The 27,428-nt window shown below is 44.4% G+C and overlaps 6 protein-coding genes across 11 annotated transcripts; 2 read left to right on the top strand and 4 right to left on the bottom strand.

Moving 5' to 3' along the window:
* The first annotated feature begins 66 nt into the window (after positions 1 to 66).
* On the top strand, positions 67 to 1,991 carry si:dkey-66a8.7 (PI-PLC X domain-containing protein 1). Of its 2 annotated transcripts, none has more exons than XM_029147820.3 (6): positions 67 to 414; positions 636 to 772; positions 867 to 995; positions 1,075 to 1,230; positions 1,308 to 1,497; positions 1,577 to 1,991. In XM_029147820.3, the coding sequence occupies exons 1-6, from the start codon at positions 333 to 335 to the stop codon at positions 1,849 to 1,851; spliced, it is 969 nt and encodes a 322-aa protein (XP_029003653.1). In that variant the 5' UTR covers positions 67 to 332; the 3' UTR covers positions 1,852 to 1,991. The 2 variants fall into 2 exon arrangements, with proteins under 2 accessions (XP_029003653.1, XP_029003654.1); XM_029147821.3 differs by having other exon boundaries at positions 69 to 414; positions 1,308 to 1,491.
* gtpbp6 (GTP binding protein 6 (putative)) lies at positions 1,940 to 4,619 on the bottom strand. Its single transcript, XM_029147819.3, has 10 exons — positions 3,918 to 4,619; positions 3,706 to 3,843; positions 3,567 to 3,637; positions 3,370 to 3,500; positions 3,206 to 3,276; positions 2,969 to 3,127; positions 2,690 to 2,898; positions 2,465 to 2,613; positions 2,216 to 2,368; positions 1,940 to 2,144 (listed from the first exon to the last, which is right to left on the bottom strand). The coding sequence occupies exons 1-10, from the start codon at positions 4,276 to 4,278 to the stop codon at positions 2,018 to 2,020; spliced, it is 1,569 nt and encodes a 522-aa protein (XP_029003652.1). The 5' UTR covers positions 4,279 to 4,619; the 3' UTR covers positions 1,940 to 2,017.
* A 371-nt stretch (positions 4,620 to 4,990) lies between these two features.
* LOC114853915 (ICOS ligand-like) lies at positions 4,991 to 7,107 on the top strand. Of its 2 annotated transcripts, none has more exons than XM_055508263.1 (5): positions 4,991 to 5,353; positions 5,441 to 5,764; positions 5,834 to 6,112; positions 6,200 to 6,367; positions 6,663 to 7,107. In XM_055508263.1, the coding sequence occupies exons 1-5, from the start codon at positions 5,236 to 5,238 to the stop codon at positions 6,725 to 6,727; spliced, it is 954 nt and encodes a 317-aa protein (XP_055364238.1). In that variant the 5' UTR covers positions 4,991 to 5,235; the 3' UTR covers positions 6,728 to 7,107. The 2 variants fall into 2 exon arrangements, with proteins under 2 accessions (XP_055364238.1, XP_029003649.1); XM_029147816.3 differs by having other exon boundaries at positions 4,993 to 5,353; positions 6,197 to 6,367.
* Positions 6,623 to 9,860, bottom strand: nit2 (nitrilase family, member 2). 2 transcript variants are annotated; one of them, XM_029147818.3, is made up of 11 exons: positions 9,669 to 9,860; positions 9,422 to 9,540; positions 9,109 to 9,229; positions 8,779 to 8,867; positions 8,617 to 8,710; positions 8,467 to 8,541; positions 8,316 to 8,394; positions 8,138 to 8,236; positions 7,968 to 8,023; positions 7,595 to 7,738; positions 6,623 to 6,820 (listed from the first exon to the last, which is right to left on the bottom strand). In XM_029147818.3, exons 1-10 carry the CDS (start codon positions 9,694 to 9,696, stop codon positions 7,638 to 7,640), a joined length of 861 nt encoding a protein of 286 aa, XP_029003651.1. In that variant the 5' UTR covers positions 9,697 to 9,860; the 3' UTR covers positions 6,623 to 6,820; positions 7,595 to 7,637. The 2 variants fall into 2 exon arrangements, with proteins under 2 accessions (XP_029003651.1, XP_055364239.1); XM_055508264.1 differs by lacking the exon at positions 6,623 to 6,820 and having other exon boundaries at positions 6,863 to 7,738; positions 9,669 to 9,859.
* Positions 9,861 to 10,562: 702 nt separating this feature from the next.
* Positions 10,563 to 19,628, bottom strand: tbc1d23 (TBC1 domain family, member 23). 3 transcript variants are annotated; one of them, XM_029148417.3, is made up of 19 exons: positions 19,502 to 19,628; positions 18,253 to 18,364; positions 17,348 to 17,453; positions 16,378 to 16,582; positions 15,981 to 16,104; positions 15,762 to 15,886; positions 15,629 to 15,675; positions 15,454 to 15,557; positions 15,222 to 15,344; positions 15,017 to 15,109; positions 14,759 to 14,929; positions 14,590 to 14,632; positions 14,368 to 14,474; positions 14,109 to 14,251; positions 13,888 to 13,932; positions 13,138 to 13,226; positions 12,905 to 13,040; positions 12,567 to 12,761; positions 10,563 to 12,400 (listed from the first exon to the last, which is right to left on the bottom strand). In XM_029148417.3, the coding sequence occupies exons 1-19, from the start codon at positions 19,537 to 19,539 to the stop codon at positions 12,316 to 12,318; spliced, it is 2,091 nt and encodes a 696-aa protein (XP_029004250.1). In that variant the 5' UTR covers positions 19,540 to 19,628; the 3' UTR covers positions 10,563 to 12,315. The 3 variants fall into 3 exon arrangements, with proteins under 3 accessions (XP_029004250.1, XP_055364328.1, XP_029004251.1); XM_055508353.1 differs by lacking the exon at positions 19,502 to 19,628 and adding an exon at positions 19,221 to 19,264; XM_029148418.3 differs by lacking the exon at positions 13,888 to 13,932.
* A 788-nt stretch (positions 19,629 to 20,416) lies between these two features.
* On the bottom strand, positions 20,417 to 26,819 carry tomm70a (translocase of outer mitochondrial membrane 70 homolog A (S. cerevisiae)). The gene is made up of 12 exons (XM_029148449.3): positions 26,469 to 26,819; positions 25,167 to 25,340; positions 24,305 to 24,431; positions 24,102 to 24,211; positions 23,871 to 24,019; positions 23,391 to 23,598; positions 23,076 to 23,210; positions 22,770 to 22,877; positions 22,540 to 22,656; positions 22,359 to 22,456; positions 22,140 to 22,262; positions 20,417 to 22,044 (listed from the first exon to the last, which is right to left on the bottom strand). The coding sequence occupies exons 1-12, from the start codon at positions 26,691 to 26,693 to the stop codon at positions 21,891 to 21,893; spliced, it is 1,728 nt and encodes a 575-aa protein (XP_029004282.1). The 5' UTR covers positions 26,694 to 26,819; the 3' UTR covers positions 20,417 to 21,890.
* Between the last annotated feature and the right edge of the window lie 609 nt (positions 26,820 to 27,428).

Genomic DNA, 27,428 nt, shown 5'->3' with positions numbered 1-27,428 from the left:
AAGATCAACCTTCTTCTATTCCGATTAGCCCCGCCCCTTTGCCGTACGTCATCAGCCACTTCACTACCGGTATTTTAAGCAAAAATAACGAAGATGTGTTTGGTGGCACATACTGTAGGTCGATACGATACAACACCACGTTTGTCCCGTGATAGCGGCGCAGCTGTGACGCAGCGCTGAAGCTGTCAGTCAACATCACAGAGGAATCAGGAAGAAGGAGTTTAAGGAAGAGGGAACCGGTCACATGATGACTGGTCCAACTGGACTTTTCAGGTGTAAATTCCAGACCTGCTGGTCTCCGTGAGTCTCCTGCAGGTGTGTGCGCGTGCAACATGGAGCTCGGCTACCAGGACTGGATGTCAGCGCTACCCGAGGAGCTGTGGGACGTTCCCCTGACGGACCTGGCCATACCCGGTACCTGTGCCCGATCCCCTAAATTAGACCGGAACCAATTAAGTGGCTAGTTCGGTGTATTCAAGGTGTAGGTGAAGAACTTCCTTAGATCAGATCCACACGCAACGATTTTAACATTCAAAAAAAAGCAAAGCAGCAAGGTGCATTGTGTATTTAGATTCTGTTGAGCGCGGGAAACAGAGATTGGGACATTCAGTGTCACTTCACGTGCGTGTTGACAGGAAGCCACGACGCCATGAGCTACTGTCTGGACATCAACTCGCCGCTGGTGCGGTCGGAGTCGAACCTTTTCAGGCTTCTGGACAGACTCTTCTACTGCTTCACCAGGCCGCTCATATTTAAATGGTCAACGACGCAGGTACGAACGTGGCTTGTAGAATTTAATTCTTCTTCTACAAATGTAAAACGTTATAAAACATTATTTTACTGTATTTGAATTCCTTTCTCATTAGGATAAAAGCATCGAGGAGCAGCTTTCATTGGGCATCCGGTACTTTGATCTCCGCATTGCTCACAAACCCAACGACCCGTCCAGCGACCTGTACTTCACACACGTCATATACACGCATCTCACCGTTGTGGTGAGTTCACGGACCCCAGCGGCCGACGCTGCGCGGCGGGTGCTCGCGGCTCCTCTCAGTAAACGCCCTCCCCTCACAGGAAACCCTTCTGTCCGTCGCCACCTGGCTCGAGTCTCACCCGAGGGAGGTCGTCATCCTCGCCTGCAGCCACTTCGAGGGGATGGACGACAAGCGCCACGAGGCCTTTATCCGGTCCCTCAAGAAGCTGTTCGGCTCAAAACTTTGTCCCCGCAAGGTCGGTGTGCCCGCGTGGCGCCGGTTCAGGTAATAAACGCCAAGCGGGGCCTCATCGTGTCCGTCTGCCCTTCGCAGCAGTCAGACTTGACCCTGCGGAGCCTGTGGGCGTCTGGTCAGCAGGTCATCGTGTCCTACGAGTCGCAGGCGGCAGCCAGACACCAGGAGCTGTGGCCGGCCGTCCCGTACCTGTGGGCCAATCAGAGGACGGCACAAGGAGTCATCAGCTACCTGGACTGGCACCAGGACCTGGGGCGTCCTGGTCAGTGTGAGGCATCACGTCCCATCGTTAAATCAGTCAGGAGTGTTCACAGTGAAACACGTTGTGCTCGTTTTCCTTTACACAGACAGCTTCTTCGTCTCCGGCCTGAACCTGACGGCTGACAGGGCCTTTATCGCCCAGAACCCAAAGGAGTCCCTGCGCACGCTCACCTTCAGCAACTGGGAGCGTCTGAGGGAATGGGTGGAGGAGCAGATGCCGGGCTCGGAGCCCAAGAGCCTGAACATCATCGCAGGAGACTTTGTGGGGCCGCTTCCACTCTGCCCTCTGGTCATCGCACTGAACCAAAAACTGCTCCAGAAGAACAGCAGTCAGATAAAGACCCAGATGGCTGTGAACTGATTCCACTGATACAGCTTTTATATCTTGTTATTTTTCCATTTTATTATACGTGATTCCACTTTAATATTAACAAGAATGTTTCCCATCCTTTTGCAAATGAATCCCCTATCTTTTAATACATACTACAGTGCATAAACGCGTCTGAGCTCTGGGTCAGGTTCTTGTACTATCCGCCGCTGAACAGCTTCCTGTATCGTCCGTACGCCGCCGTGCTGATGATGACCTTGACCACGGCCGACCCCTCGTCTGCGTTCACCTGCACGTCCTGAACGGCGGCCTCCTTGTACAGCCACCTGGGAAGGAGGACACGGGGAATGTAAGATCGCTGTCACTCGGTGAAGGGGTGGCGCGAGCGGGCTCTCACTGTAGCTGAGGCGAGCTGAGGTCGACGCGGAGGTCCACCACGCGCTTCCCCGTGCAGTTCAGGATCCTGTCCTCCACCGCTGCCTTCAGCTCCTGCAGGCCTCGCTCCTCTAGGGCAGATATGGCCAGCGCGTTGGCCTCCGCTGGCCTGTAGCTGCAGGAAAAAAAACAAGAAATGCTCTGCAGTTGTGACCGCATCCTTTTCTCAACATAAATCAAACTTTAGGCTTTTAGCAGCAGCTTTACTTACTCATCAACAAGGTCGATTTTATTGTGGACTTCTATCATTGAGCTGATGAGCGTTTCAGGGACGCGCAGGTTCTTCAGGACGTTCAACACGTTCACCTTCTGATTCACGGTCTCTGGGTGACTGACGTCTCTGACGTGAAGCAGCAGGTCCTGGAAGCATGAGACGGTCGGTCGGTTCACTGGGCTCTGACCGGCCCTGGTTATGTCACGCCAAGCGCTCGCTCACCGAGTGCTTGATGTCCTCCAAGGTGGCAGAGAAGGAGTCGATGAGCTGGTGGGGCAGCTGGGAGAGGAAGCCGATGGTGTCCACGTACAGGACGGCCACGCGGCCGGGCAGCAGGCCGGCGTGCACCGTCACGTCCAGCGTGGCGAACAGCTGGTCCCTGGGCTGCAGCGCGGCGTCGCCCGTCAGCGCCCTGATCAGCGTCGTCTTCCCTGGTGGCGGAGAGGAGACGTGAGCGCCGGCAGAGGCGCGCGGTGGCACGCGGCGCCGCGCGGCGCTCACCGCAGTTGGTGTATCCGAGCACCGAGACCACGGGGAACTCCTTGTGTTGGCGCTGGGAGCGCAGCAGGTGCCGCTTGCTCCGCAGGCGCTCCAGCGCGGCGCGGAGCTTCAGCTCCCGCTCCTTCAGCAGCCTCTGCTGCACCTCGAACAGAGTCTCGCCTGCGAGGAGTCGCCAAATGTAAAAATATACACTTCAACCGGCTCAGCAGATTTAAAGCCCCACTACAGAAACAGTACCTGAACCGCCGATGTATCTGGAGCCTCCACCCTGCTGATCCAAGTCTGCAATTTCATTTTTCAGACGAGATCTGCCACAACAAGAACATTTAATCAATATTAATATGATCGTTAACTGCACTAAATAGCAGTATGAACTAATAAGTTATTTAGATTCCAGTAACCTTAGCAACGGAATCTCTGCCAGAGAGATCTGTAACTTGGCCTCTTTGGTTCTGGCGTTGCAGCGGAAGATGTGCAGGACCACTGAGTACCTGTCGAACACTTTGACTCCCCAGGCTTCTTCAAACTCCCTCTGCGTAGATGACAAAAGGTTACATCAGGGCACAAAACCCAGACAGAGGGTTTTTACCACGCTCACCTCAGACAAAGGAGACAGACGCTCGACGTTCACAAACACGGCGGTGATTCCTGCGGTTTGTCTGATTTTCTCTGAGGAAAGACGGGTTTTATTAATATCTAACTCACACAAATACGTCCTCCCTGAAAGTTAGTACCACCTGTAAGAGCCTGGAAGTTGCCTTTGCCAAATATCCTCTTCTTCTGTGGTGTTTTGGTGGAGAGGATGACGGTGTCCACCACTGTCCAGCTGTCCAGAGTGTTGACGAGCCCCACAGCCTCAGCCATCATCAGCTCAGCTAGAGACGACACGCCTCGGTTAGTGGAACCCTTCATGCGACCCTCACCGTCCCGTCTGCGTGCTCTGTCCTACCGGTGGTCAGATGCTGCTTCCTGCTCCCCCACTTGACGTCCGGGTGGACGATGAACACCCGGTGGCGCCCGTCTCCTAGGGCTGGAGTCTGCTGCAGGAACAGCTCCTCCACCTCGCTGTCCTCCATGAACGCCTCATCCTCCCGTGACACCCGCGTCCGATGGCCGCCGGGCAGGTCGCCTGTGGCCGTCGGCCTGCTCGCGGACAGCGCGAGCCCCCTGGAGGTTAGCGGAGACGCGCGTCTCGGCCAGAAGGCGCCCGGAGCCGCAGCGTGGTGGGGTGTGCGGGTCGCCGGCGTCGCTCCGTGACAGCGTGGCTGCAGGAGCGGGAAACACGAACGGATCCTCCGCACTGCAGCCATGAGGCCGCATTAAACGAGCAAATGGACCGCTAATCTAGACTGCTCCCGCAGCATCGCATCAACCGCGTCAAACCTCCGCAACTGTTTGTTTTCTTCTTCTTCGTCTACCACTAGTTCTTCTTCGTCTGCCACTAGTTCTTCTTCGTGTTTTAATAACAGCCACAACCTGAGCGCTCACACCGCCGCCTGCTGTACCCGTCAAACTCAGGCTTCGTAGATAACTGCTGCTGGACCTCATTCGTCATCATTCGTCTATTTTTGACTCGAGTTTTCCTTTACTTATAGTCTTAACAGAAAGGTACGACAGAACCAAACAAGTCGCCACGTTACCTATATGCTAATTAGATTTAGACTTTTTTTTTCATGGCATTGCATCTTAAATTAGTTGACACCCACACAGATGTTGTAGCGGTTAAAAAGCAGAACTAAGTCTGCAGGTATAATAGGATGCATATATATACATACATATACACATACATAGATATACATACACATACATATATACATATACATACACACACACACATATATTTCGTATTACACACACACACACACACACACACACACACACACACACACACACACATATGTATATGTGTGTGTTATATACAACTTGTGAATAATAAAAACTTGTCTAATGTACTTGTCTGTTTATTTTTGAGTGAAACAGAAAGCGTCAGGCTGTTGTTTGAGCCGTGCACAGCTGAGGCCAATGGGCGTGTGCTACCTCGGCTCAAACAGGTTTGACCAGCTCCTAACTATGAGACAAGCCACCACTTCTACCTGTGTGTGGGTCTGTTTCAGTAAAATCATAACAACAGAAAGTGGAGCAGATCTGAACGGGCCTCGACATGACTGAACATGAAGACCGTCAGTGAGGGAAGGTCGTATAACTAGGAGTGGTTCAGCATCAGCAGGGCATGGGGAAGGTGGCGTACACGGACTTATGACTAAATCATGGATTCGCCCGTCTTGTCTAAAGGAGATTTGAAAGGCGTTTGGCAAACGCGGCCTCGTCGTGCAACGCCGGTGCTGCTGCTGCTGCTCAGTTTTCTCTGTGTCTGCGCCTGTCTGGGTAAAGTTGGTTCGTCTGCTGATAAAAAAAAACATCTCATTACATCTGAACCTGCAGCTAACGTGATGATTGTGCTCGGTCCTACAGAGGAAGACTGCGTCCTGGCTACAGTGGGACGTCCGGTCTCACTGCCCTGCTTTCACAATGAACTCTCAGCCTTGAAGAACGTTTCCATAGAGTGGAGGAGAGAGGATGAAGTGGTGCTCGCGTCCACATGGGAGGAGGACAGAAACGTGGAGGAATGGAGCGTGAACGGGGCCACGCTCGCCAGTGACGCTCTGCTCACTGGAAACCTGTCTCTGATGCTGCTGACAGTTGACCCCATAGAGAACGAAGTGGATTATAGTCTGGTGACTGTGGCAGGGGGGAATCAGACATCACTGTTGTGCAGCGTGTGCCTGAGGTCAACAGGTCGGTGTGAAACACAAAGTAGACTGGGGAATATTTAAGAGCACGATCTCATGCGATGACTGTTTGCAGCCAGTTTCAGCTCCCCGCTGGTGCACGAAGAAGCCCACGGAGAGCAGACGACCTACATCTGCAGCTCCGCTGGCGGTTTTCCCGAACCCACTGTGTACTGGGTCATTAATGGCGCCGAGGAGCCCCCTGAAGGATCAGTGACGACCCAGGCAGCATCAGACCCAGACTCCCACCTCTACAACGTCACAAGCCACCTGACCCTCAGCAACGCCAGCGTCTCCAACGTCACCTGCGTCGTAGAGAACCGCTTTATGAACAAAAGCCTGACCTCGACAAGCCGTGAGTGGTTGATCACTGCCCCTTTAGACGAGCAGCAAAAAGTCATCGCCTCCTCACTAATGTGCGGCTCTTGTTTGGGCTCAGAAGGCGTACAGCCCAACTCGGAGGCCAAGGACCCTTCAGAGCCCTTGTGGATCTTCAGCTTGGCTCTGTGTGTGGCGGTCGGGACCATGGTGATTGCGGCTGTGGTCTATCAGATCCACCTGGACAGGAAGAGTAAGAGGCTGAAAAAGGAATACGAAAACTCCAACAGAGGTAGGCTGCATGGGTCAGACAGAGGCTCTGAGGAGAGATGGGGTCTAAGTTAAGCCCAGGTACTGGCTGTTTACACGTGCTCTATTCAGGAGAATCCTGGTTTGGTTTTCAGCACGTAAACATCCTGGTTCTGATCAGTTGTTGTCGCCTTGGGGCCCAATTAACCTATTTAAACACAGTAACACACAGAAGCTGTTCTAGAGGCCATAAAAAGACTAATGTAATCATCCAAACATAGAGCTTTTAGGATCCAAAGAGGTTTCACACTTGCTTAACCTTTATTACTTGTCTTTAGGACACAAGAGACAATTTCCAAACGAGGGGGAAGCTGAAGTGCTGAAGATTGAGACTGATGTATAAAACCCAGAGATGATGAATCTTCATTATGAACTGGTTTGTAAAGAGACTTCTGTCGGTGCCTCTCGTGTCCAACACACACGGTGGGTTTGTGGCCTTTAGAAACGAGCAATAATACATAAGAAATAAGCGAGAGGCTTGTTTCAGCACATTTCATTAAAGATTTAATAATGTTGCTGCTTTGTTTGACTTTGGCTTTTTAGGATTTACATTTTAAATCTAAAAATGCGTATTGATAGATGACATTATATGAAAGAAATAAAAAAATGTGTACAGAATGTGATTACATCAAGTACAGAATACATCACGATCACTGTATTTTCTGATGTTTTTCCTGAGCATAGAGTTCTGAGTTTTACACATTAAACAAACGACTTATATTACTCAAAATCTCTCATTAATTTTGTACTAATCAACTGTCAGCAGATGTGGAAGATGTAAAAGATGTGGAAAACCAAGTTTAGAAGACACATCTTGTTCTTCAGGGAGAACGAGACAATGTGATCTAACACATAGTGTTGATTGTACCTTGACCTTCTATACTAATTTGAGAATTTCTCAATTTTCTGCCAATTCTTAAAAGAATTGAAGGATCGAGAGCCTGCAGGTGTGGTGGACTGTTTCGTTTTGATGGTGAGGCCACTTACAGCTCAGGAGTCTTCTGAGCAGTTTCTCTTTTAAATCTGCTTCTATACCCAGTTACAACCTCCCCCACAAGGCGTTCCTGAGGCCAGGAATCCATCTGATCCTGAATACAGCTTTACTCTTCACTCCCCTACAGCTGTTCCCTTTGTCACAACCCCCCCAACTCTTTGGTTACCAAATGCCCGATGATCTCCCAGCAACAACCCACAGCCAAGTGGCACAAACCTGACGCAACACATCCCACTCTCCTGCTCCTCCGAGTCCGTTTTCAGCCCGACCCTTCCTGCACAGCCGTCACTGTATAAAGGTCACTGCGGCGCTGCGTTGTGATGGGGATCTGCTGCCGGATGTCGGCCAAATACTGCAAGTCTGGTGACGGGACAATGCAAAGTGGAGACAAGTGGAAAAGCTGTGCAATATAATGCTGTCAAACTCCTCCGTGTGAACCCTTCTAGTTTTTGTCCGTCCGATAGTGTGATACTGGTGTATTTCCAGTTACTAGTTGTTGATTGTTGACCAAACATGCTTTACATGTTATCAGTGGCCAGTGTGTGGTATGTGTAGTCTGCCTGACTTTCTGAAGTGTTCTTTTGCTCACCAATCTCTGCATAAATCACCTCCTCCTCTGCTCCGGCCTTGGACAGAACTTCTCCCCTGCAACGACAAATTGTATAAAACTCAAGACTGTCACACAATCAAAGTCGGTGCTGGTTACATAATTACAATAGATTCACAGACGGTACTTAAGGCAGCGTTCTGGTCTCTTACCATGGGTTCACCACAGTGCTGTGACCCCAGGCCACGTAGGACGCAGTCTCATCTCTGGCAGGTGATGCAGTGGCCACATACACTTGGTTATCAACAGCTCTGCAACCAACAACAAAACACATTACAGCAACAAATCATTCATGTCACATGTCGGTCTGATGAGGCGTCTGAGTCTGACCTGCCCCTCTGCAGCAGCTCCCAGTGCGCGGGACCAGTGGTCATGTTGAAGGCTCCGGGGTAAACTAACAGCTGACAACCTGAGGACACACGGAGGACCTCACTAACCGCTCACGTCACCAAAACCCGCTGTCGTCACGGCAGCCGCTTACCTTTCCTGCTGTACAGCTGCGCCAGCTCTGCAAACCTCATGTCATAGCATATGCCCACTCCCACTTTACAGAAGGCTGCGGGAGGAAGCGCAGATCAAAGCATTGCTCGCTCAGCCACAGGGGACAAAGCAGATTCCAGGCGTCACTCACGTGTTTCAAACACTGACAGACTGTTCCCTGGGCTCAGCATCTCAGACTCCTGGAACTTGATTTTTCCTGGGACGTTAATGTCGAAGAGGTGAATCTGGATGAAGACAAAGGCTTTGATTGACTGCTAGGTCATCAATAAGGAACAGTCAAACGTTACAGTACCTTCCTGTGTTTCAGGATCAATTTTCCATCAGGCCCAAACACTGTGCACGTGTTATACAACTTCCCACCGTCCTCTTCAGGGATAGATCCTGGAAGAGGCACATGAATAATATTACAAAATACACGCTGAACATTGATCTAGACGTTAAAGCCACACAGACTAGAAATGTAGTTATGGGTTGTGTGCTGTTGGTTAGAGAGTCTGTTAACCTTTACATCACAGCAACGCCTGCTGGAAATCATTAGAAGTGAACATTCATTTACAGTGGAGGAAAAATCCGTCCACTCTTCTCTGTTATTCAGAGTCACTTCAGCCACGTGAGTCCCTACCTCCCACTAGATACACTTTATTCTCCTTTGCAGCCTGTGACAGCACCTCAGTGGATTCTCCAGGGATCCTCTCAGCATATGCAGAGAAGAAGCTGGTTCCGTACGGGGAGTTGAAGCATTCCTGTGGTAATGACAGGTCAGAGAAGGAATCAGTCAGCTGTACAGTCAAAACGGTGATGGGGACGTTCATCGTGCGGGTTCACTGTTAACAGATGCGTCTTAGTAACACACACGCAAACAAAAAAAAATGATAGATATTTTTTGTTGCCATTCATCACTTGCTAAGTATTTTTGAGGTCTGTCGGCTCCTCACCGGCAGCAGCACCACGTCGCTGCCCCGACCCGCCGCCTCCTTCACCAGCCTCCGGGCTCGGCTCAGGTTGTCCGCCTTCACGCTCGTCACGTGCAGCTGGACCACGGCCAGTCGGAACTCTGGAAGCAGGACACCGTTAGCATGGTTCCGCTGCAGCTACAACCGTCAGTTCCGCTACTTCAGAGCGGAGTTAGCTACAACACCGGTGTCAAGTAAAAAGAATAGGTATTAGAGGATAAGTACTCACTGGACATTGCTCTTCCTAAGGTGGACATGAACGCAACGTTCTCCTGCTCAGAGTCCAGAGCGGCCACGCACGACGCGTATTTCCGGTTGGTTGTTTCAAAATAAGACTCAATATTTACTGTATGAAAAGTAAGTCAGCTGCTTCTTTTCGACTAGAAAGACCCCACCAGCAGCTACAAGAAGATGAAGTATGCTCAGAGCGGTACGTTAACAAAGGATATTGGCCCAGAAAAGAAAGAAGACAAAGGTTAATCGTTTGAATATAACTAAGTCACATTCTGGTTAGAGAAGCTTTAAACTCCTCCCTGAACAGATCAGATACCTCAGACATGGCCTGTTTCTCAATTAATCATGCTGCTCTTTTATCAGTTTCTAGAAAGATCAAGATCTGTCCCCCTCGTCATATTTCCACATAGTGAGCCTTTACTTTACAGGTGTGAAACCTAACTGAGGAGTACACGACTTAACTTTCAGACAGCGACACACGGATGACTGAGAATTTTTACCTACAGGACATCAGGTTGTTGAATTGAGCCATTAAACAAGGCGAAACCATACGAAACAATAATAATGACTTCGAATTCTAGTTAAACAGACCCACTCTTCAATGCCTCAGTGCTTGTAAATTAAAAAAAACAACCTTACTCTGAAGTTCAGAAACTAAGTGACATCATTATAGAGAGGTGTGCATTTGGCTCTTTCCTCATTGGTTAAATGTCCTGTAAAAATTTAACAGTGCAAGGGAAAATATTATTCTAAAGGTTCTATTGAAATAATGTGTGATGAAAAACTTTTCTAAACATGGACTTGCAGATGCATAAGTTTAATATAAAAAAACATCCAACTATTTGTGATAGGTCAAAAATAAGCATATGAATGACTATAATCACACAGGTGCAGTCAAATAATTTCCATTTATTAAAAACAGAAATGCTTAGAAAATAACAGCAGTACAGTAAGGTGCAAATTACACTTGCATTTCAACTAGTGGTCAATATCCTTTGCCACCGATGTTACAAAGTAAAGTTCAGTCAATACTGAAAAATATCACAAAATTACAACACAATGCATGATGTTACACAGGAATGGTATGAAAGACTGGAGTGACGAAAGACCAGGTTTATGAACCATCCGATTTAAGTTTGTCTTGCTCATCTCCTGAACACACCTTAAGTTTTACTCAGGCCTTCCTGGACTGGCGTGTTTAACCCAGGCCACACTAGATAATTATTAAAATGTACATGGAAGCAGGAGCAAAACTAGGAAAACAAACAAAATTTAAAAAAACTAGCAGAGAACGTACTGGCATATGATGCCACTGCTGGTGCCAATATCACACATCACAGGCATGAGGCCAAAGGCAGCAGTGGCAAACAAGCTGTTTAGTTTGCACTCAATACAATGGACAAGACAAAATGATCTCTTAACACAGATATGACAAATGATGTTCCTTCCTTTGGAAGCTGTGCTTAGTGAAAAGCAAAGTCCTTACATCCATCTTTTCATTCTCAGTGGGTATTTACCTATTAGCATTTACAGTACTAACTGTACACATGCTAACATAATCACATAGATGCTTTCATATAGCAACTCGGAAAAGACTTTCATGTACTCCATTCGAGAGCGATGGAAAAATACTGAGGTGCTCAGGCTTTTAATGACAATTACTGAACCTCTTGTTGGAACACTAATGTAGTCCAGAGGGGCTGCGTGTGGTGCTTTCTGAGAGCTACATCAGACTGCTAGGAGATGAGGAGAATTCATTAGCATATGTAAAAGCGTAGAAGGAAATTATCCGCCAGAAACTCGTTCTAGAAAGAAGGGGGACTTCAAAACCGTGGTTTGTGTTTCCTGCATATCAGCATATGCTTTCAAAATAACATTTCAAAAGGTCTGTGCTGAAATAGAGCCGTTTACACAATATATACATCAAATACTTAGAAAACACCCTCAAATAACTGCTATTTAAGGCGGCCTGCTGGAGAAAGGTTATCAAAAACGGCTGTTGCGGTAGGAAACCTGCCAGCGCTGCTTATTCAGAGGGCTGCGTATCTTCATGTCGGTTGGCTCGTGCTGACACTTCCTGGCCAAAATAAACATCTGGAAACCTACACGAAGCATGTGGAAAGTAAATGAATCCATTCACTACAAGAGCAATGGGTCAGAACTGAGATGCTCAAATAATAGAATATTAAAAAAAGAAAAAAAGGTCAGTCATGAACATTGTTGCCACTCGTTGGTCAGTACGCTACGTTAAGGCCAGAGGGAGATCACCGAAGTGGAACTGCACTGTAATTGTAATGAGATTCCATGTTCTATCAAGAGTAAAGAAATCATACACTATAAACAATATCTAGTCTTTTTAGTGTAAAATATTGGTTGGATGATTGTGGAGCACCTAAGTATTTATACACACGCACGCACACACGCGCGCGCGCACGCACGCACACACACACACACACACCCCCCACTGGTCTGCAGTCAGTGGGAGATTCACCCTTGTCCCCAACACAGACACAGTCAACACTGCACTGGATTAGTCCATTAGGATAAGCAGGAGAAGATTTCACTCTTGGCAGACGTAGACTCTTAAGGTGTGCGTCACAGCAGGCTTTCATGGTTCCCAATCTTCGCCAGGCATCTCGATTTTATGAGCTTTCCAGAGCATCCAGGACTTTCATGATCTGCTGCTTAATGACTTTGGTCGCATCACCTGCGTTGGGTATCAAATATCTGAGAGGAGGAAAGAAAAACATTTGAGAAAATTACATTTGATTAATACATTATGCCAGTGTACTGTAAACCCTAAGATTATTAATGGAGGTCTAATCAGGTCTGATAAATTTAAATGTTTATTGCAAATGAACTACAGTCTTCTTAAGTGTTTGTAGACAAGCACCTCTCCACTGCTGATATCTCCACTCCAGTTGAGTTGTTGCTGCCAAACTTGAAGGTGATCAGTTCTGGGTGTTTCTTTTTGGATGTGATCTTCACTACCGAGTTCAGTGCTTGTCTGGACTGGATGTAGGCAAAACCTTTGCGTGAGGCGATCTCTCTCAGGCAGTACATGTGAGTGGCTGTGACCAGCAGGTGACTGCAAACACATGAGAACAGAGTAGCGGTTAGGATTCCTGACCTTGTGTGCTGTTTATTCATTCGGAAATATGAATTAGTCATTTACAACAATGCTTGTGGCATTAGATGAATGTTTTACATTCAGACAGGTGTTCAACTCACCTGGGGAACATGTGGCCTGTTTCTTTCACCTCGTTACATGGAATGTGATGCTTTACATCTGGTTTGTTTACCCAAGTCTGAATGTTGACGATCTCCTTTCTGTCATCGTCTGACATGGATGAGCTGTCGATCTCGTCTGGGAGGGGTATTAGTTGAAAGTTGAGACTTGCATTGCTTGACTCAGTAACTTAGTAGCTCTAACACACTCATTTAAAAGTTTACAAGAAATGTACCTGTATCATACTCTTCTTCGTCGCCAATACTGAACACAGGCTTCACTCCGCGGTAGGGTTTGCCGACGCGGTCGCTGCTGCTCACGTGCCTGGAGAAGAAACAATGTGGGTGTTTAGAGGCTCACATCAGTACTAAGGCAGTGAAGTGGAGAAACATCGGTGCCTGTGATGAGAAGTCACATTAAAAACATCAAGCAGGAAGTCTGCACACACAAAACTGCCAGGGGTTATGCTGTTAAAGACAAAGACAGAGGTTAAATGAGACATCTCTGCTAGCTAGCAAGAGTTAGAGATCAGTTAACGTACAGTATGATGTTCAGGGCTATTTGTATGGTTATGGTGGATCCACGTTCTGCTAGCCCTGGCTATCATCTAATAGAACAATAATGAAATGGCAAGACAGACTGTAAAGTGCATCTTCAAGCAGACAGTGAGACACTGAGGCTCTCCTTAAAATGCCTCAGGTTTTTCACACTGAGAGTCACAAATGGCAGGTATGGCTCCTGGAGCTGGAACAGTGCAAACTGCAGTGCTAAATGTTAGTGAAAGCATGAAGACAGGTCCTAAAATCTTGTACTGCATGAGAATGTGTTGCGCTGTTGTACGAGTGAGCGGGGCAGGCAGGTGTGCTGGGGCTAAGCATGCTTTAATGTGACAGAGGCTACGTCGCCTTGAGCCCTAGAGGCCGGTGAGGGTTTACAGCCAGTGGTCATGTTGATGAAAAACAGCTTGATGTCAAGTAGCTCTTACCGATCTGGAATCACCTTCTCTGGCCAGGGCAGAGTGAAAGATATTCTAGCATGAAATAAGGCACAAGTATTCACAGTTATAGTTGTCAAAGCCACAGTTCTCCAGTTGCTGGAGAAATATCAATCTATAGCTTAATGCTCACACCAATAACTATCAAAGAGTAAAAGGTGTGTTGCAGGTTGAGCTCCATCACATTATTTTACCAGGAAGTGGGCCCTCACCTGTCTACAGGAGCAGAGGTGTTCTCAATGAAGCTGATCATCTTCTCTTTCACGTTCACCGACTTGGACTTGAGAGCAAATGTCATTTTGTTGACCAAAGACTTGACACCTTTGCTGTCCCCCGGGCTGCTCAGAGACTCACCCTGTTTTAATAGAAGTTTATAAAAACGCATGAAGAAGAATAACTTAAAAAAAAAAAATAAATAAAATAAAAAAGAAAAATTTAATTAATCTGTGTTCAAGATCTCTGGACACTTACATCAGCAGAGCTGAGGCTGCTGTGAGATCCTGATGTGCTGACAATCCAGTGGACGTATGAGGAGTCGAGGCCTTCAATGTTCATGTCCACCAGATGTTTCTGTAGAGCTGAAAACAAATATACTCATACTAATTGTGCACCAAAACCCTGAACTTTATCCATTGGTCTGTTTATGGGGCACTGTGGGGGTGTGCATCCACATAGTTGTGCTCATGTACTTACCCATGAAGCCTCCTTTAGCAATGCTTACATATTCTTTGTTTTTCTGAAATAGAAACAGGAAGCAAGCGAAGAGGAACTGAATTGGGAATTTAGATTGTGTAACAGTGACTAACAGGAATCAAGTGACCTTATGACATATTATAGTCTGATTTTTTTGTTTGGGCTTTACCTGCAGGAAATGAGCCAACACCATGTTCATGTACATGTCCTCTTCCTCTCTTCCACTGCCCATGAAGCAAAGGTGCTCTCCGCTGGCGATGGAACCGGACTCCAACGACTGCTTTTGTGCCTCCAACAGGGATTTCACAGAGAGAGCAAACTCTGATGGGTTCTGGAGCATCTGTATGAAGAAATAATCCCAATTTGTACTTAACATTGATTTATTCACTACATACACATTTTATTTAAGCATATGTCAAACTCTCACAAGGTCCGAATCCAGGTGAAAGGCTGTGGACAGGTGCCCGGCGTTGTACTGTTCTGCAGGCCGGCAGTCCACCACAAAGAAGCGCACTCCATCCTGAAAAGCAACACTCACGTTACTCAGCACTCTCTCTTCTGTGCCTCTCGCATGGCTAATAGGCAAAAGGTTAATTATTTCCTTGTTAGTGTAAGCCGAGAGCACCGCTGACCTGCTGCAGCTGGTTGGCCTGCAGGATTTCAGGGACAGACACCGGGAGACACAGAGCCTGACTCAGGTCAGTGTCTTCTTCTTTCAGGGCCACCAGGCTGCTACCAAACAGATTCTGGTTCATCTAACCAAGCAGAAAAGACAAACACATTACATGTAATCTCCGTTTCCTGTAATGGACTTGGTTCTACAGCACAATTCTATATTTATCAAACATTTAATGTGTTATTTACCTTTCTGAGTGACAAAGGGGTCTTGCTCTGGTAATACTGGGCCAGAGAAAACAAATCTTCAATGTCCTCAGACTCCAGGAGAGAAGGAAAAGCTTCTAGCATTTCTGTGACAGAAATATCAGTTAGTTTCCACTGTTTTAACAAATGTACAACTAAAGCCGAAAGCTGAACTTACTGATGATGTCCTCCTTGCTGTCTGCTTCTTGTGCAAGGATGGACTCTCTGAGGGAAATAAACAAAGGCAACTCAAATCTATGTTTCTTCAATGCGATAATGGTTGTATACAGTTTCCTCTACCGACAGCATACTTGGCATTGACAAGGATGATGAGGAGGAGGAAGAAAATAAGGAACGGGTCAGCTTGCTGGAGGTAGGAGTCCCACAAGGTCTGGGTAACATCAGGAAGGCAGTGGCTGGAAAATAGACTGCCCAGCTGTGGAGGACAGAGGAAATAAAAAGTTGTACAAACACAGCCCTGTGTTTGTACAGCTGTCATAAGACATGGACAGGCGGCCAAATGGACAAACCCAGTTGATGGCGTAGGAGTCGGGTGTGATCTTTTTGGTGTCCAAGAAGGAGCAGAGTTCAGGTTCATGATACTGCAGCAGGAGTCTGTACAGGTGGAAGGGTCGGCCCTTTGGCACACAGTCCCTGAAATTGATATATTTCGTTCAAGATAAGACTTTATTTGTCATTACAACAATGTGCAACAAAATTAAAGTGCCAAACAGCCTGTGCAACATATGGTCACCAATAATTTAGAAAAACTTAAGAGCAGTATAGAGGAATTAAAAAGAAAAGCACCAAATGTACAAAGAGCCCAGCACACTGGACCAGCCCAAATGAAACAGATAATCACTCTTACAATTTAGGTTAAGTCTGAGAAATATGAATGAAAAAGACATCATTGTGCGGATTACTCACCTAGGGATGTATTTATTCATGATGGCGTAGAAGCAGTTGTAGAGGTCACTGCGTGGAAGATGGAGGGCCAGGAGTGGTTTGAGCAGGTGTGGCCAGCTCAGCTCTGGGGTGAAGGTAATGTTGCGGGACTTACAGTAGAAAGTGATGACTGACTCCACATCAGACACCATATCACTCCTCTCTTCCTCTGACACATCCAACTGGTCTAAACGGAGCAACCAGAGCAAAAGGTGTTAGTTGGGGCTGCTATGTAAAGACTTAACATTCATATTCAAAACAGTGTTGAGTGACAAACCCCATAAAATATTAAATAATATAAAAGAGCAGGTTTTCTTTATTCCTGCTTTTCTGGGTCTGGGGTTTTCTATTTTTAACTTCACTGTTACTAATAAAAGTAATCTGTTTCTCTGAAATCCTGAGAACTGACAGTATGGGTGCAACTGAAACTCAAAACAAACACTTTGGTTTTCTTCGTTCCTGCTGCCTTCATCTGAAGCAGGCACTCGTGAAACACTGAACACGTTTTGTTTTTATACAAATACATGCAGGACATGTAAAATCAGTCCAGTTGCCAATACACAGACCTTACTGGAAAACCAGCAACAGGGTTACTGAGAATGTCCACAGATGGTTGACACCAAACAAGAGCTACTGTCAGTGAGATGTAATCACCTAAATAATGCATTGTATGTGCACCAACCTACAATTTAGAGTCACTGCAGCAAATAACTCAAACACAGTAAGAAGCATGTGTAGCACTGGAAACCTCTGTAAATCCCCTTAATTACATCAATAATAACTGTAATATAAATTGTATATTGTGTTTACCCAATAAGAAACATTCACATTCTGGACATACACAAACTCTAAGTGCCCAGCCTTCATTCTGGTCAAATGCTGAATGGTCCATTGCAGTTGTTCCAAGCATCATTATTGTCTCAAGAAAGTAAAGGCACATGCTTCTACTCACCAATCAGCTGTTGACTGCGGTTGTGAATCAGCGTCTGTTCTGGTAAATCCAGGACGCCGTCCCAGGGGGACAAGCTGTCTCCTTTCCCAGATACGTTTAGAGCGATCTGCCAACACAAAGAAACCATTAAGTGCTAAATATGCAGCTCCTGAGAGATAAAGGGGAACTTGATTCTTCAATTAACAACTTAAATGCTGAATTCAATATTTACTCTATACATTCACTAGTAAAATAATGATGTAAAAGACTATTTTAACCTTAAACAAATGAAATACATTGTAATTGTTGAAATGCATAATGCAACAGGTTAAAAACTTTATTTAAAGGACATTAAAGAACTGGCCAATATAAATAAGCTGAACACTAGAGTTTAGGTAGATCAGTTCTCTTTGGACAGAGTGGTAGTTTGCATGTGTACCTAAAGTGTGACATCAGTAAACACGCTGAGGTGATGATATTCTATGCAACAGAAGTAAAGTGTTGACTTGATGAAATATACAGGCAATTAAAAAAATGAGCAAATTAGAAACTTTCACCTGCCACACTGTGCATAAACTAAGTTCCAGGTTTGCAGATCAAACGGTCCTAAAAGTAGGCATGTGATGAAGCTCCGTATCACTGGAGCAGTAAAACGGTGTTAAAAAACTCTAGAATGAGGGAGGAAGCTTTTGTTTAGTGGGCGAGTTTGTGTCTGTGTTGCTCTGAATTCCAGTGGTTTGCTCAGGTCTTTCCGGTTTGTTTGTCTGACGGAAGCAGTCTACAGCTCTATAGCATGGACTCTACTAAAAGTATGACAACCCTGCACACGACATGAGCGATTCTTGATCATCCAGTTTTAAAACTACATGCTTCCTACTACATCTGTTTCCTAGCAGGAGTGAAGTGGTTTCTGTTGCCCTCCTCACCTTCCACATTTTAGCTTTATGTTGAGTGGCGTTCTCCTGAACCTGGATGATGCCTCGCTCCAGCTCCATATCAGAACCACCGGAGTCTAGTGCTTCAGCTAGATCCTGGTTCCTGAGCAGACACAGATGGCACAAGATCAACATAGCAACCACAAAAATATTTTTCACATTAATATGAAATATTTCAAAGTCAGGTTAATTCATAAGAATAAGAATAAGAAAACCTTTAATAGTCCCACAGTGGGGAAATTACCTCTCACAACAGCAGTACAGATGAGCAAGAATACAGGTACAGAACAGTTTGTGTTGGCACAGTACAAAGCAGTACAGTACAGTTAGAGTGAGTATGAGGTCATTGCAGGGTTATTGCACAGTAATGGGTATAAGATTTGTACCGGTAACGGTAACATACCGTGAATCATTATGATTTCAATTGTTTAAGTTAAAATAATTAGTCACAAACTACTTTGCGCAATAAAAATGTGAACAATACATCACAATTTACCTTCTACTAGCATTTTAGATAAATATACGACTTATTGAAGTACAGTAATCGACCAACTGAAAAGCCGTTATGTGTTTTCATAAGTCTGAGCTGATATCACGTACATTTTTATGAAACAACATGTGCGAATACTGCCCGATTTTTATTCGGTGGATTTACGTGCAGATAACGCTCAGCTGACTGTTTGAAGTGTTTAGAAGCGAGCACTTCCTGACAGACGGTCATTTAGCTGATGTAGCATGATTCCATTTCGGCGCAGCTCGCTGAACGACACTGAATGACACGAGAACACGGCGTAGTTGGGATTAGAGCTCTTAAGATTTTCATCTTGTTAATAGGAACTAACAGCGCCAATAACGTCAGAACCCGGGGAGCCTAGCTGGTTATTGTTAGCCTGCTGGCTAATCTATGAGCGCAGTCTATAAACTTGTCAATGCCAAAGATACTGTCGTAAAACCATTACTGTGCAGTCTTTCTGAAAACTGTTTGCATCTGAGCGTGCGTGTAAATCGCCGAGCTGTTCGTTGACAAACATCGAACACGCTAATTATCTTTAGCTTCAGCCGCCGAACATTAACGGTACCGAACTGAATTCAGCCCCGCGTCCATCATGGGAAAAGCAGATTCACCGTGTAAACGCGCGTACGGCTATTTTGACCCCAAACCATTAACACGAAAGCGACACAATAGTGTGACAATGGAAAGTTCTCCACACAATGTTCGCCTGACAACACATATCCTCACCAGCTGCCCTGTAGAGGTTCCTCCACGGCATCCGCCATTGTTGTGTTGACGGAGACACGTCAACTGCCGTCAACACCGCCGATGTGTCGCAACGCTGTCATTGATTAACGAGCAGCTGAGATTGTAGAAATGCTGCTATTGTGAACACGCGACAGTGCAAATGATATCGCTGATATTTTGTGATTGTAATAATTTTTTTACGAATAGTACTATTAATTAAGCCCGCACCATTTAGATTGTTAAAACTGTCCAAGAGTTACAATTTGACCATTTAAACAAGATCTTTGTACAAAAAACAGACAATCAACTTAACAGTAACATAACAGTAACGTGGCTGCCATGAAGGCCAAATACTGTATGGTTGGCTAAAACAGGTTCAGTGTTTTCTATATAAAATAAAAACAAGTTCTGGCCATAAATTAAAATTAATTAAAACATAAAACATAATTAAAACATAAAAAGAAATAATCAGATGTTTGCATTGGAGGTTCAAAGCCACAAAATGTATCAGTTTCAGTTCAATATCTCAGGGGAATGTAAAGGTTTGTTCAGTGTTTACATTTGATTAAATAATCAATGTCTTTGTGATTTCATTGCTTGTAGCTGATAAATCTGATTAGATCATACATGTAGGTCTCTCTTAGATGTTTGTGTGTGGCACCATCAGAATTTTTATTTTATGTTACTTTTACTTTCAAGGTACAGCTTAGATTAAAATGTAAGAACAGGCCAGAGAGCGGGTGACTTGGTGCTAAGTTAAAGCAAGTTCTAAAGGTGCCAGGATGAAACAATGACAATTAAAAGACACAATTCATGTAAAACTATGTGAAATAAAAAGACACATAGCCACAAGGGACACAGATATCTTCTTGAGAAAATACAACTACAGTAGTCTACAAGAAACAACAGCGTTAATTTAATTTCAAGAGTAATTACTTTATTAAGATCAAATGTGTCCTTCACTTTGGGCATCTTACATAATTGAATGAATAACTGCAGTTTAACTTCCACCAAAAAGCCATAATTTACTGATTACCTGCAAAACAATTTCCAAGGCTAAATCTTTTTCCCTATAAGCAGGATAAATTTATGACTAGTCCTCACCAGCCACAACTCAAAGTGCATCAGTTGGTTCTTTGGTGTTACCTTTTGTTCAGTGAAATATTCTGCTACATGAACAAATGTCATAAATAACACTTTAGAGCTTGAATTATTCGACATTAACACACATTTAGCCATAGAGGCCAATTTTATTTGCTTCACTGTGTACAAATGCTACTTCAGTCCAAATCATACACTGTACCAAGAGCTTCCCAGGGCTGCACATAGGCTGGAAAAAATAAGGCTTGAGTTGTTAGAATATAATCTCTAATTGAAATAAAACCACCATCTTAAAGTTTGCTCTGTCAAAAAATGAATTCAAAAGCAACAAGAAAATGAACATTATACAATTAAAAAAAAAGTGTTTTAAAGTAAACTAGGAAAAACTATATCACTGAATATCCCATCCATTGAGATGCTAAAGGCAGCTCAAAACCCTAGAGACATACAGTAGTTGGTTAAGTTCTCCATGCCAAAGCATCTTATATTATGGGACTTCCTAGTGTTCAAGACAGCACGAGCAATGCATGTATCTGTTTATTTATAAAGTAAACATGCTGCACAAAGTATATATTAAAAAAAACAGGCAATCCCATCATAAAAAAACAAAAACTGAACCATCCTCTCTGTATTCATGAGAATAATTTCAGCATTACAAACACAAACATTACACATTTGACTATAACTTTAATCTTGCATTCAGAATTGGTCAGGTGTGTTACAATATGGAAGTAGCTGGACAAAAACACTTTAGAACAGCATAAATTAGAAGGTGAACAGTCCATTAGAACTATACAAAGCTGTCACAGTATGTTTTGTCAATTTAAAAGTGTCACAAAAACCTTTGAGTCAGTAATTGGTTCCACAGACTGAACACATAATTTTCCTACGTTTTACATACTCACTAGTTTAGAAAGGTATACATGACACTTCATGTATGTTTCCCTCAAAATCTTTCTCTTTATTCGGAACAATACAAGGTTTATAATTATACTCTGAATTAGGTATCAGCAAAGGGCTGTGTTGGTTAAGGCCCACCCTCAACCAGGCAGCCGATTAATTATCATAGAGGCCCAGAGCAGCCTCCATGTGATTGTGAATAGAAATTCTTTGTTTCCATAACAAACCCCATTAGTGTGATGTAAACACAGTATATCTTTATATACATTCAGGGTTCTCCACTATAATCCAGGACATTTTTTACAAATTAATGTAAATCAGACAGTCGTACTTTTAAACACAGCTAGATTCAGCAATGAAGACTGAGCTTGGCGATCAGATGGCAGAGTTACAGTGTCGGAGGCTTCAGCCCATACTTTCTGGCCACCTCCGTTTGGGCGTATGCTGCATCACATAATGAGTACAAATGGGCCATCTCCATCTCTGACTTTGCTAGGTTAATTGCCTTGTTGAACATCTCTATTGCCTTGTCCAGATTGCCCCTATAAAAAAAAGAGAGAGAGAGAGAGATCTAGTTATTTCAGCAACTTTAGAAAAACATAATTATTGAGCAAATTAAGTCTAAAGTTCATCTCACCTTTGAACTTCAATGGTTCCCATGGTTTCATAGGCAAAGTCACATTTGTTGTCAATCTCAATCGCCTTACTGATAAGCTCCAGACCCAAGTCCAGGTCTTGTTTCCACTGAAGCTGTAGTAAACTGAATTTATGTTGAAGATTTATCAGCTGATCTCTTCGTACACACTAAATTGCAATTTTAACATACAATCACTTCAAGAGGAAAATTAATCCTCACCCCTTGTGGACATATGTGGTAGCATTGTCTGGTTCCAGTTCAATACACTTGTCATACATTTCATCTGCTTTTCCAAACTGCTGTTGATCAGTCAAAGCCTGTAAATAACAAAACGGAGTCTTAGTTTTTTTTGAGATGTTCATCATTTGTAAACAGAAAAGATGGGTTTGTGAACCTATACCTGAGCGTAAAGAGCGTAGCCTTCAGCGCATTTTGGGAATCTTCTGATAACATCCTCAAATCCATCCATGGCCGTCTGCACTTGTGCTGGGTTGTTTCCAGTATATGCTTGTCTGTACTGAAAAGGAAGAGGAAAGGAACTCAACACATATTCTGGTAAATGTAAATACATAAATAAACAAGTAAAAACTAAAACCGTGACTGTCACATTCACTACAGTAGATTACGTACCAGAGCAAAGCATTTCTGTGCCTGGGCTAGAGCAGAGTCAGGCCTGAGAAGGATGCACTCGTCAAAGTCTCCCACTGCCTCATCCACCTGGTCCAACAGGATCTTTAGCTGGAAAAAAAAATCATGGAAAATGTAGACACTAGTAGACTTCAGATCACGCCACAAAACGCTTTCAGATTGATAACCATCCTCAGACACTTGACAGCAGAAGTATGTAAATGAGAGTACAAGTATCTACAGTATGAGAATAATTAATATTACAATTACTTTAAATGATTCATAAAAATAATCAATTCAATGTCCTACCTGACCCCTGTGATGATATACGTCAGGGTTGCGTGTATCAATTTCGGCTGCCATGTTAAAGTCTTGTGTGGAGAGCAGGGGCTGCTGCTGCTGCATGTACATGCTGCCACGCTTGATCAAAGCATTGGCTCGTAGCTGTAGAAATCAAACCATGGAACAGGTAAAGGGCTTGTTGTGATTTATTTGTAATGGGTAATATTTGACTTGCATTTGAGCCTGACTGAGCATCAACATAGGAAAGGTTAGCAATTAACACTTTTGAAACCCCTACAGTAGATTTATTGCTCTGATGATCTCAGTCGGGGCATACTGTACCTTTACATTGGCGTCGTGCATGTTGATGACCCGGTCCAGGTCAGGTTGGGCAGCGGTAGCGTTGCCAATTAGCAGGTAGAAAGTCGCCCGCAGCAGCAGAGCCTCGGCAGTGTATCGACCACCAGACTCAATCTCCTTGGTGCATTCACTAATGATTTTGTCATAGTTCTCCTCTTCCATGTACTGCTTTGCCTTTAGGTAGCCAGAACTAAGGAAAGTAAATAACATCAGAAAAGCTTTGCCTGCATAAATATGCATTGTGGTAATTACATTCTACTCAGAATGCCTTGAAATTCTAATTAGAAGAATTATTGTGGGCATACGTGGTTATTTCCTTTCATCCTCTGAATCCTCAAAATAATGCTCATTCGTTTGCTCTATTCATGTGCAACTCCAGACAACCCCCTCGAAGCATACTATACCACCAGCCCGGGTCAGTGGTTAAGACCCATAAAGCTGATTCTGTGTAAGCTGTCTGACCTCTCAGTGACCTCTGCTGCCTCGCCCTCCTTGTCCTTGTCTTCGTCTTTCTTCTCCCCTTTCTGCAGGGGCTGGGAGATGATGTCGTCAGTGAATGAGCTAAAGTAGGACTTGATGAACTGAGGAGAAGGCATCATTGGCTCCCGGTTCTACAGGAAAGGGGATAAAAGGGTTTCACTGACAATTCTGAAAACTAAAATAATGATTTAGTTGGTGAATGCAGTTAAGTACCTTGTACTTCTCCTTGGCCTTCTCTTTTCCCAGCTGTTTCAGCACCTTGTCTGCTAGCAGCATGCTATTTTGGTTCTGGAAGGCCTCAAGAATACACACTGCTGTAACATCTGGGGGATTCATGCAGAACAAAGAAGGCACTTAAGAATGTGCCACTTTAAACTTGTTCAGCTACATTTGTGAAGGACAGGTGAGGTTCTCACCCTCTAAGCACTCCTTCTTGTTGTCGAGTTTTTCCAGAGCTTTTGCCCTCCTGTACAGAGCCTTGATATAACGTGGATTCAGCTCCACAGCCTTGGAGCAATCCTGGACCACTTCTGTCCATTTATTCTGAAATGGTAATTTACAGATTTAAATACACAGAGATCCAGAGGTATTTTTACACAACGGAAGTGGTGTGGAACTTTCATTTTTCCTCATAAGCTCATACCATGAAGGCCTGAGTTTAACAGTTGTAAATTGCAACTGACTAATATGAAAAGATCTAATTTGATTAGGAGACTGCAAAACGACAGTCCCAAAGCGCATTCTTAAGGGAGACCCGCAGTGATCATGTCACCAGACAAAACTGCTTATAAAACAAAGAGAAAGTACAGGAATGGTCACACGCATGACAATTATTACTGAAGAGAAACAGTCATAATAGTAAATCACTAACAAACCAAGAATTAAACGTTCACAGCCTTTATTCCCGCTGGCAACTGGAAAGAAAACTTCATTACTGATTAATCAAAGTTTTAACATAAACATCTCGTGCAAGCTGATAACAGTGAGGTTTCATTAATGTCTGTGGCAAATATACAACAGAAAAGGAGGAGGATAAATTAGCAGGAGAATAATGATTAGCACATAATAAGCAGACTTCTGTCTGTCTGTGTCTGAAGAGCAGGAAGGCAAAGCTTACAATTAAGTTAGATGAAGCATATTTAAGATAAAGAAAAAAGGACAGCACTTGCAATTTTAGGAAATTCTACAATCAGATCCACTCAGTGACTATCAGTGGTACTTTATTTCTAGAGTAAAGGGTAAAAAGATGTTTCCAACATAACAGAAGCTGTTTCTAACCTGCTGTTCGTAGGCTGCTGCTCTGTTCTGGTAGAACGTTGACAAATCAGCTTTCTGCTCTGTGGGGCAGAGAGCAATGGCCTCTGTGTAGCACTGGATGGCGTTCTCGTACTTGCCAGCCTTGAAGTACTTGTTGCCCTTGTTCTTTGCCGACTGGGCTCGATCCAAAGGGCTCTAAATGGGAGACACAAAAGACATCTTTTATTGATCAAACACTCTCCTGTAACTCTGTGGTCTGGATGAAGGACTGAGATGAATCACAAGGGACAAACTCCATCCAAATCACAAGCCCAAACAACCCACTTCCAACTATACCTACAGCTACACCAATTTATAGTTTAATATAAGACCTTAGAATCCAAATTCATTGATGAAAAGAATACATGTTACACTGGAATCAGCAAACGGTTACATATAAGCTTAAAAAAAATATTAAATGTGCAGTGGATTAAAGCATGCATTGGTACGCCAGACTCGCTGCATGAATAATGGTCTATTCATCTATTAACACATTAACTCAAAACAAGTCTTACCTGTCATGAGATGTTGGTCTTATACAGTGAACCCTAACATATTTTCAGAGATCCATATGCTATTGATACAATTATCACTTTATTTCAGTATTTGGAAGCTATAAGCACTGGTTAACGATATGTACCATACATTGTACAGCAGAACAGATACTAGATCCAAACACACCTCTGCCAATACTAAAGTGTTGTACTACTGCGCTGATTACCGTCACTGCCGAAGATTGTAAGCTAGATTCTTGGTTCAGGGTGCGACTGTCCGCCACACACTGCACATGTGGATGAGAACGATCCACTCATCACCCGTTTTATTGCGTTACAAAGGGCCTAGTGACTGAAACAGAAACGCCGCTACCTCCGCCTTTTCTGAGACTTTGAGAGGGTAACGTTGGCTGGCACGCCACAAAAAGCTGTATTCACAAAGCTATGCTACGCTATTAAACACAACGCTCGTCACCAGTTATGTAAGTCATACCTGAATTGCAATAGATGTCAGATGTACAGTCGGGATAGTTAACCTAGCCTAGCTAGCGTTAGCTTACAACAGCTAGTTAGCCGAATAATCCAGCAGCAACGAGCTGGTGGATATCGGCCTGGCGTCTCCGGTTAAGGCAGCCGTTAATGAGCGCACCAGTGATGTGTGTCCTTGACTGGCTCTGTGCTATGACATGACACGTTTAGCTGGGAAAATGTTCACAGTGCTGACAACGTACGTCACGTTAATGTGCGTCTGTTTGACAGCAGGAGACACCCCGCGCTACCGTAACGTTACCATGTTCTCGCGGTCCCGAGCTCCGCCGTCCTGGCCCTGCACGGGGCTGGCGCTGCCTTCAGGTGTTTTCCGCTCCCCGGTCCCCTTCCCTTCCTTGGTCCTTCTTCGGTTCCACAGGTAAACCGCCCCCGCTCCCAGCACTATGGGGGTGCCGATTAGCAGTGCCAGCTGCCATCGGGGTAGTCCAGTCCCGGACTGCGGTTCCACTGGCTTTGAAGCAGCCATGATCTTCAACTGAGCAATGGTTAGCCTGTCAGCACCAGCAGACAGCGTGAGCGTGAGCCCCTTCTTCTTCTTCCCGTGCGCCGCGAGGTCAAACGAGCACACCGAGGAATTATGGGACGCTGATTACCTTCTTCTTCGTCTTCCTTTTTCACGACACACAACTATTTGTTGCATTACCGCCAGTTGGAGCGTGGAGTACAGTAACTATTCCTTACCCCCCCCCCACTAATACGAATACTTTAAATTAAGTCTATATTTTCTTGTTTAATCCATTTAAAAAAAAAAAAAAACTAAATGCTGCTTTAAATTATAGCCAATAACGTGACATACATCCCTCTCTTAGATAGTTTGTTTAATTATTTAACATCTTAGGAATCTCGATCTTACTTTATGTTTTATTTGTTTATTTAATAAGAATTTCAAAATAACTTGGGTAATTTTACAAATTTTTACAAAAGTAAATTTAAAGTTAATGTTTCGAGAAATTGTATATATATGTTTTTCTTGTGTTGTAAAGATTTGTTTGCATGTGTTGAGTGAGTCCCACCACCAGGGGGCAGTCCCCCAGATCGCTACTGTGCCCCTTTACAGTCTTTTACTGTAGACACATAACCACTTGAAATTAAAACTTTCTCCGCCTCTGAACATACACATTGCTCCTTGTGGAAGACAATGTAGCAATGCTTAGAGTGTGAGGCCTACTCAAGTGTCATCTTGTTTATTTCTTATTTTTTA

Source organism: Betta splendens, chromosome 4, assembly GCF_900634795.4.
Source record: "Betta splendens chromosome 4, fBetSpl5.4, whole genome shotgun sequence".
Taxonomy (NCBI): domain Eukaryota; kingdom Metazoa; phylum Chordata; class Actinopteri; order Anabantiformes; family Osphronemidae; genus Betta; species Betta splendens.
This window is presented reverse-complemented; position numbering and strand designations above follow the sequence as displayed.

Excerpts from the sequence above, each read along its gene's own strand:
- gtpbp6 (XM_029147819.3), bottom strand. The coding sequence starts at position 4,278 with ATGGCTGCAGTGCGGAGGATCCGTTCGTGTTTCCCGCTCCTGCAGCCA. Across the intron at positions 3,844-3,917 it reads GAAGCAGCATCTGACCACCG|CTGAGCTGATGATGGCTGAG; the intron begins GTAGGACAGAGC and ends TGTCGTCTCTAG. Across the intron at positions 3,128-3,205 it reads CAGATACATCGGCGGTTCAG|GCGAGACTCTGTTCGAGGTG; the intron begins GTACTGTTTCTG and ends GACTCCTCGCAG.
- si:dkey-66a8.7 (XM_029147820.3), top strand. The coding sequence starts at position 333 with ATGGAGCTCGGCTACCAGGACTGGATGTCAGCGCTACCCGAGGAGCTG. Across the intron at positions 996-1,074 it reads ACACGCATCTCACCGTTGTG|GAAACCCTTCTGTCCGTCGC; the intron begins GTGAGTTCACGG and ends CTCCCCTCACAG. Across the intron at positions 1,498-1,576 it reads CCTGGGGCGTCCTGGTCAGT|ACAGCTTCTTCGTCTCCGGC; the intron begins GTGAGGCATCAC and ends TCCTTTACACAG.
- nit2 (XM_029147818.3), bottom strand. The coding sequence starts at position 9,696 with ATGTCCACCTTAGGAAGAGCAATGTCCA. Across the intron at positions 8,024-8,137 it reads AGCACTGTGGTGAACCCATG|GGGAGAAGTTCTGTCCAAGG; the intron begins GTAAGAGACCAG and ends TTGTCGTTGCAG. Across the intron at positions 7,739-7,967 it reads GGTGATTTATGCAGAGATTG|ACTTGCAGTATTTGGCCGAC; the intron begins GTGAGCAAAAGA and ends TCCCGTCACCAG.
- tomm70a (XM_029148449.3), bottom strand. The coding sequence starts at position 26,693 with ATGGCTGCTTCAAAGCCAGTGGAACCGCAGTCCGGGACTGGACTACCC. Across the intron at positions 23,211-23,390 it reads TGCACGACGCCAATGTAAAG|CTACGAGCCAATGCTTTGAT; the intron begins GTACAGTATGCC and ends TGATTTCTACAG. Across the intron at positions 22,657-22,769 it reads CACAGAAATGCTTTGCTCTG|TACAGACAAGCATATACTGG; the intron begins GTACGTAATCTA and ends CTTCCTTTTCAG.
- LOC114853915 (XM_029147816.3), top strand. The coding sequence starts at position 5,236 with ATGGATTCGCCCGTCTTGTCTAAAGGAGATTTGAAAGGCGTTTGGCAA. Across the intron at positions 5,354-5,440 it reads CTGTGTCTGCGCCTGTCTGG|AGGAAGACTGCGTCCTGGCT; the intron begins GTAAAGTTGGTT and ends TCGGTCCTACAG. Across the intron at positions 5,765-5,833 it reads CGTGTGCCTGAGGTCAACAG|CCAGTTTCAGCTCCCCGCTG; the intron begins GTCGGTGTGAAA and ends GACTGTTTGCAG.
- tbc1d23 (XM_029148417.3), bottom strand. The coding sequence starts at position 19,539 with ATGGCGGATGCCGTGGAGGAACCTCTACAGGGCAGCTG. Across the intron at positions 14,633-14,758 it reads TGTTGGCTCATTTCCTGCAG|AAAAACAAAGAATATGTAAG; the intron begins GTAAAGCCCAAA and ends TTTCTATTTCAG. Across the intron at positions 13,041-13,137 it reads CGAAGAAGAGTATGATACAG|ACGAGATCGACAGCTCATCC; the intron begins GTACATTTCTTG and ends TACCCCTCCCAG.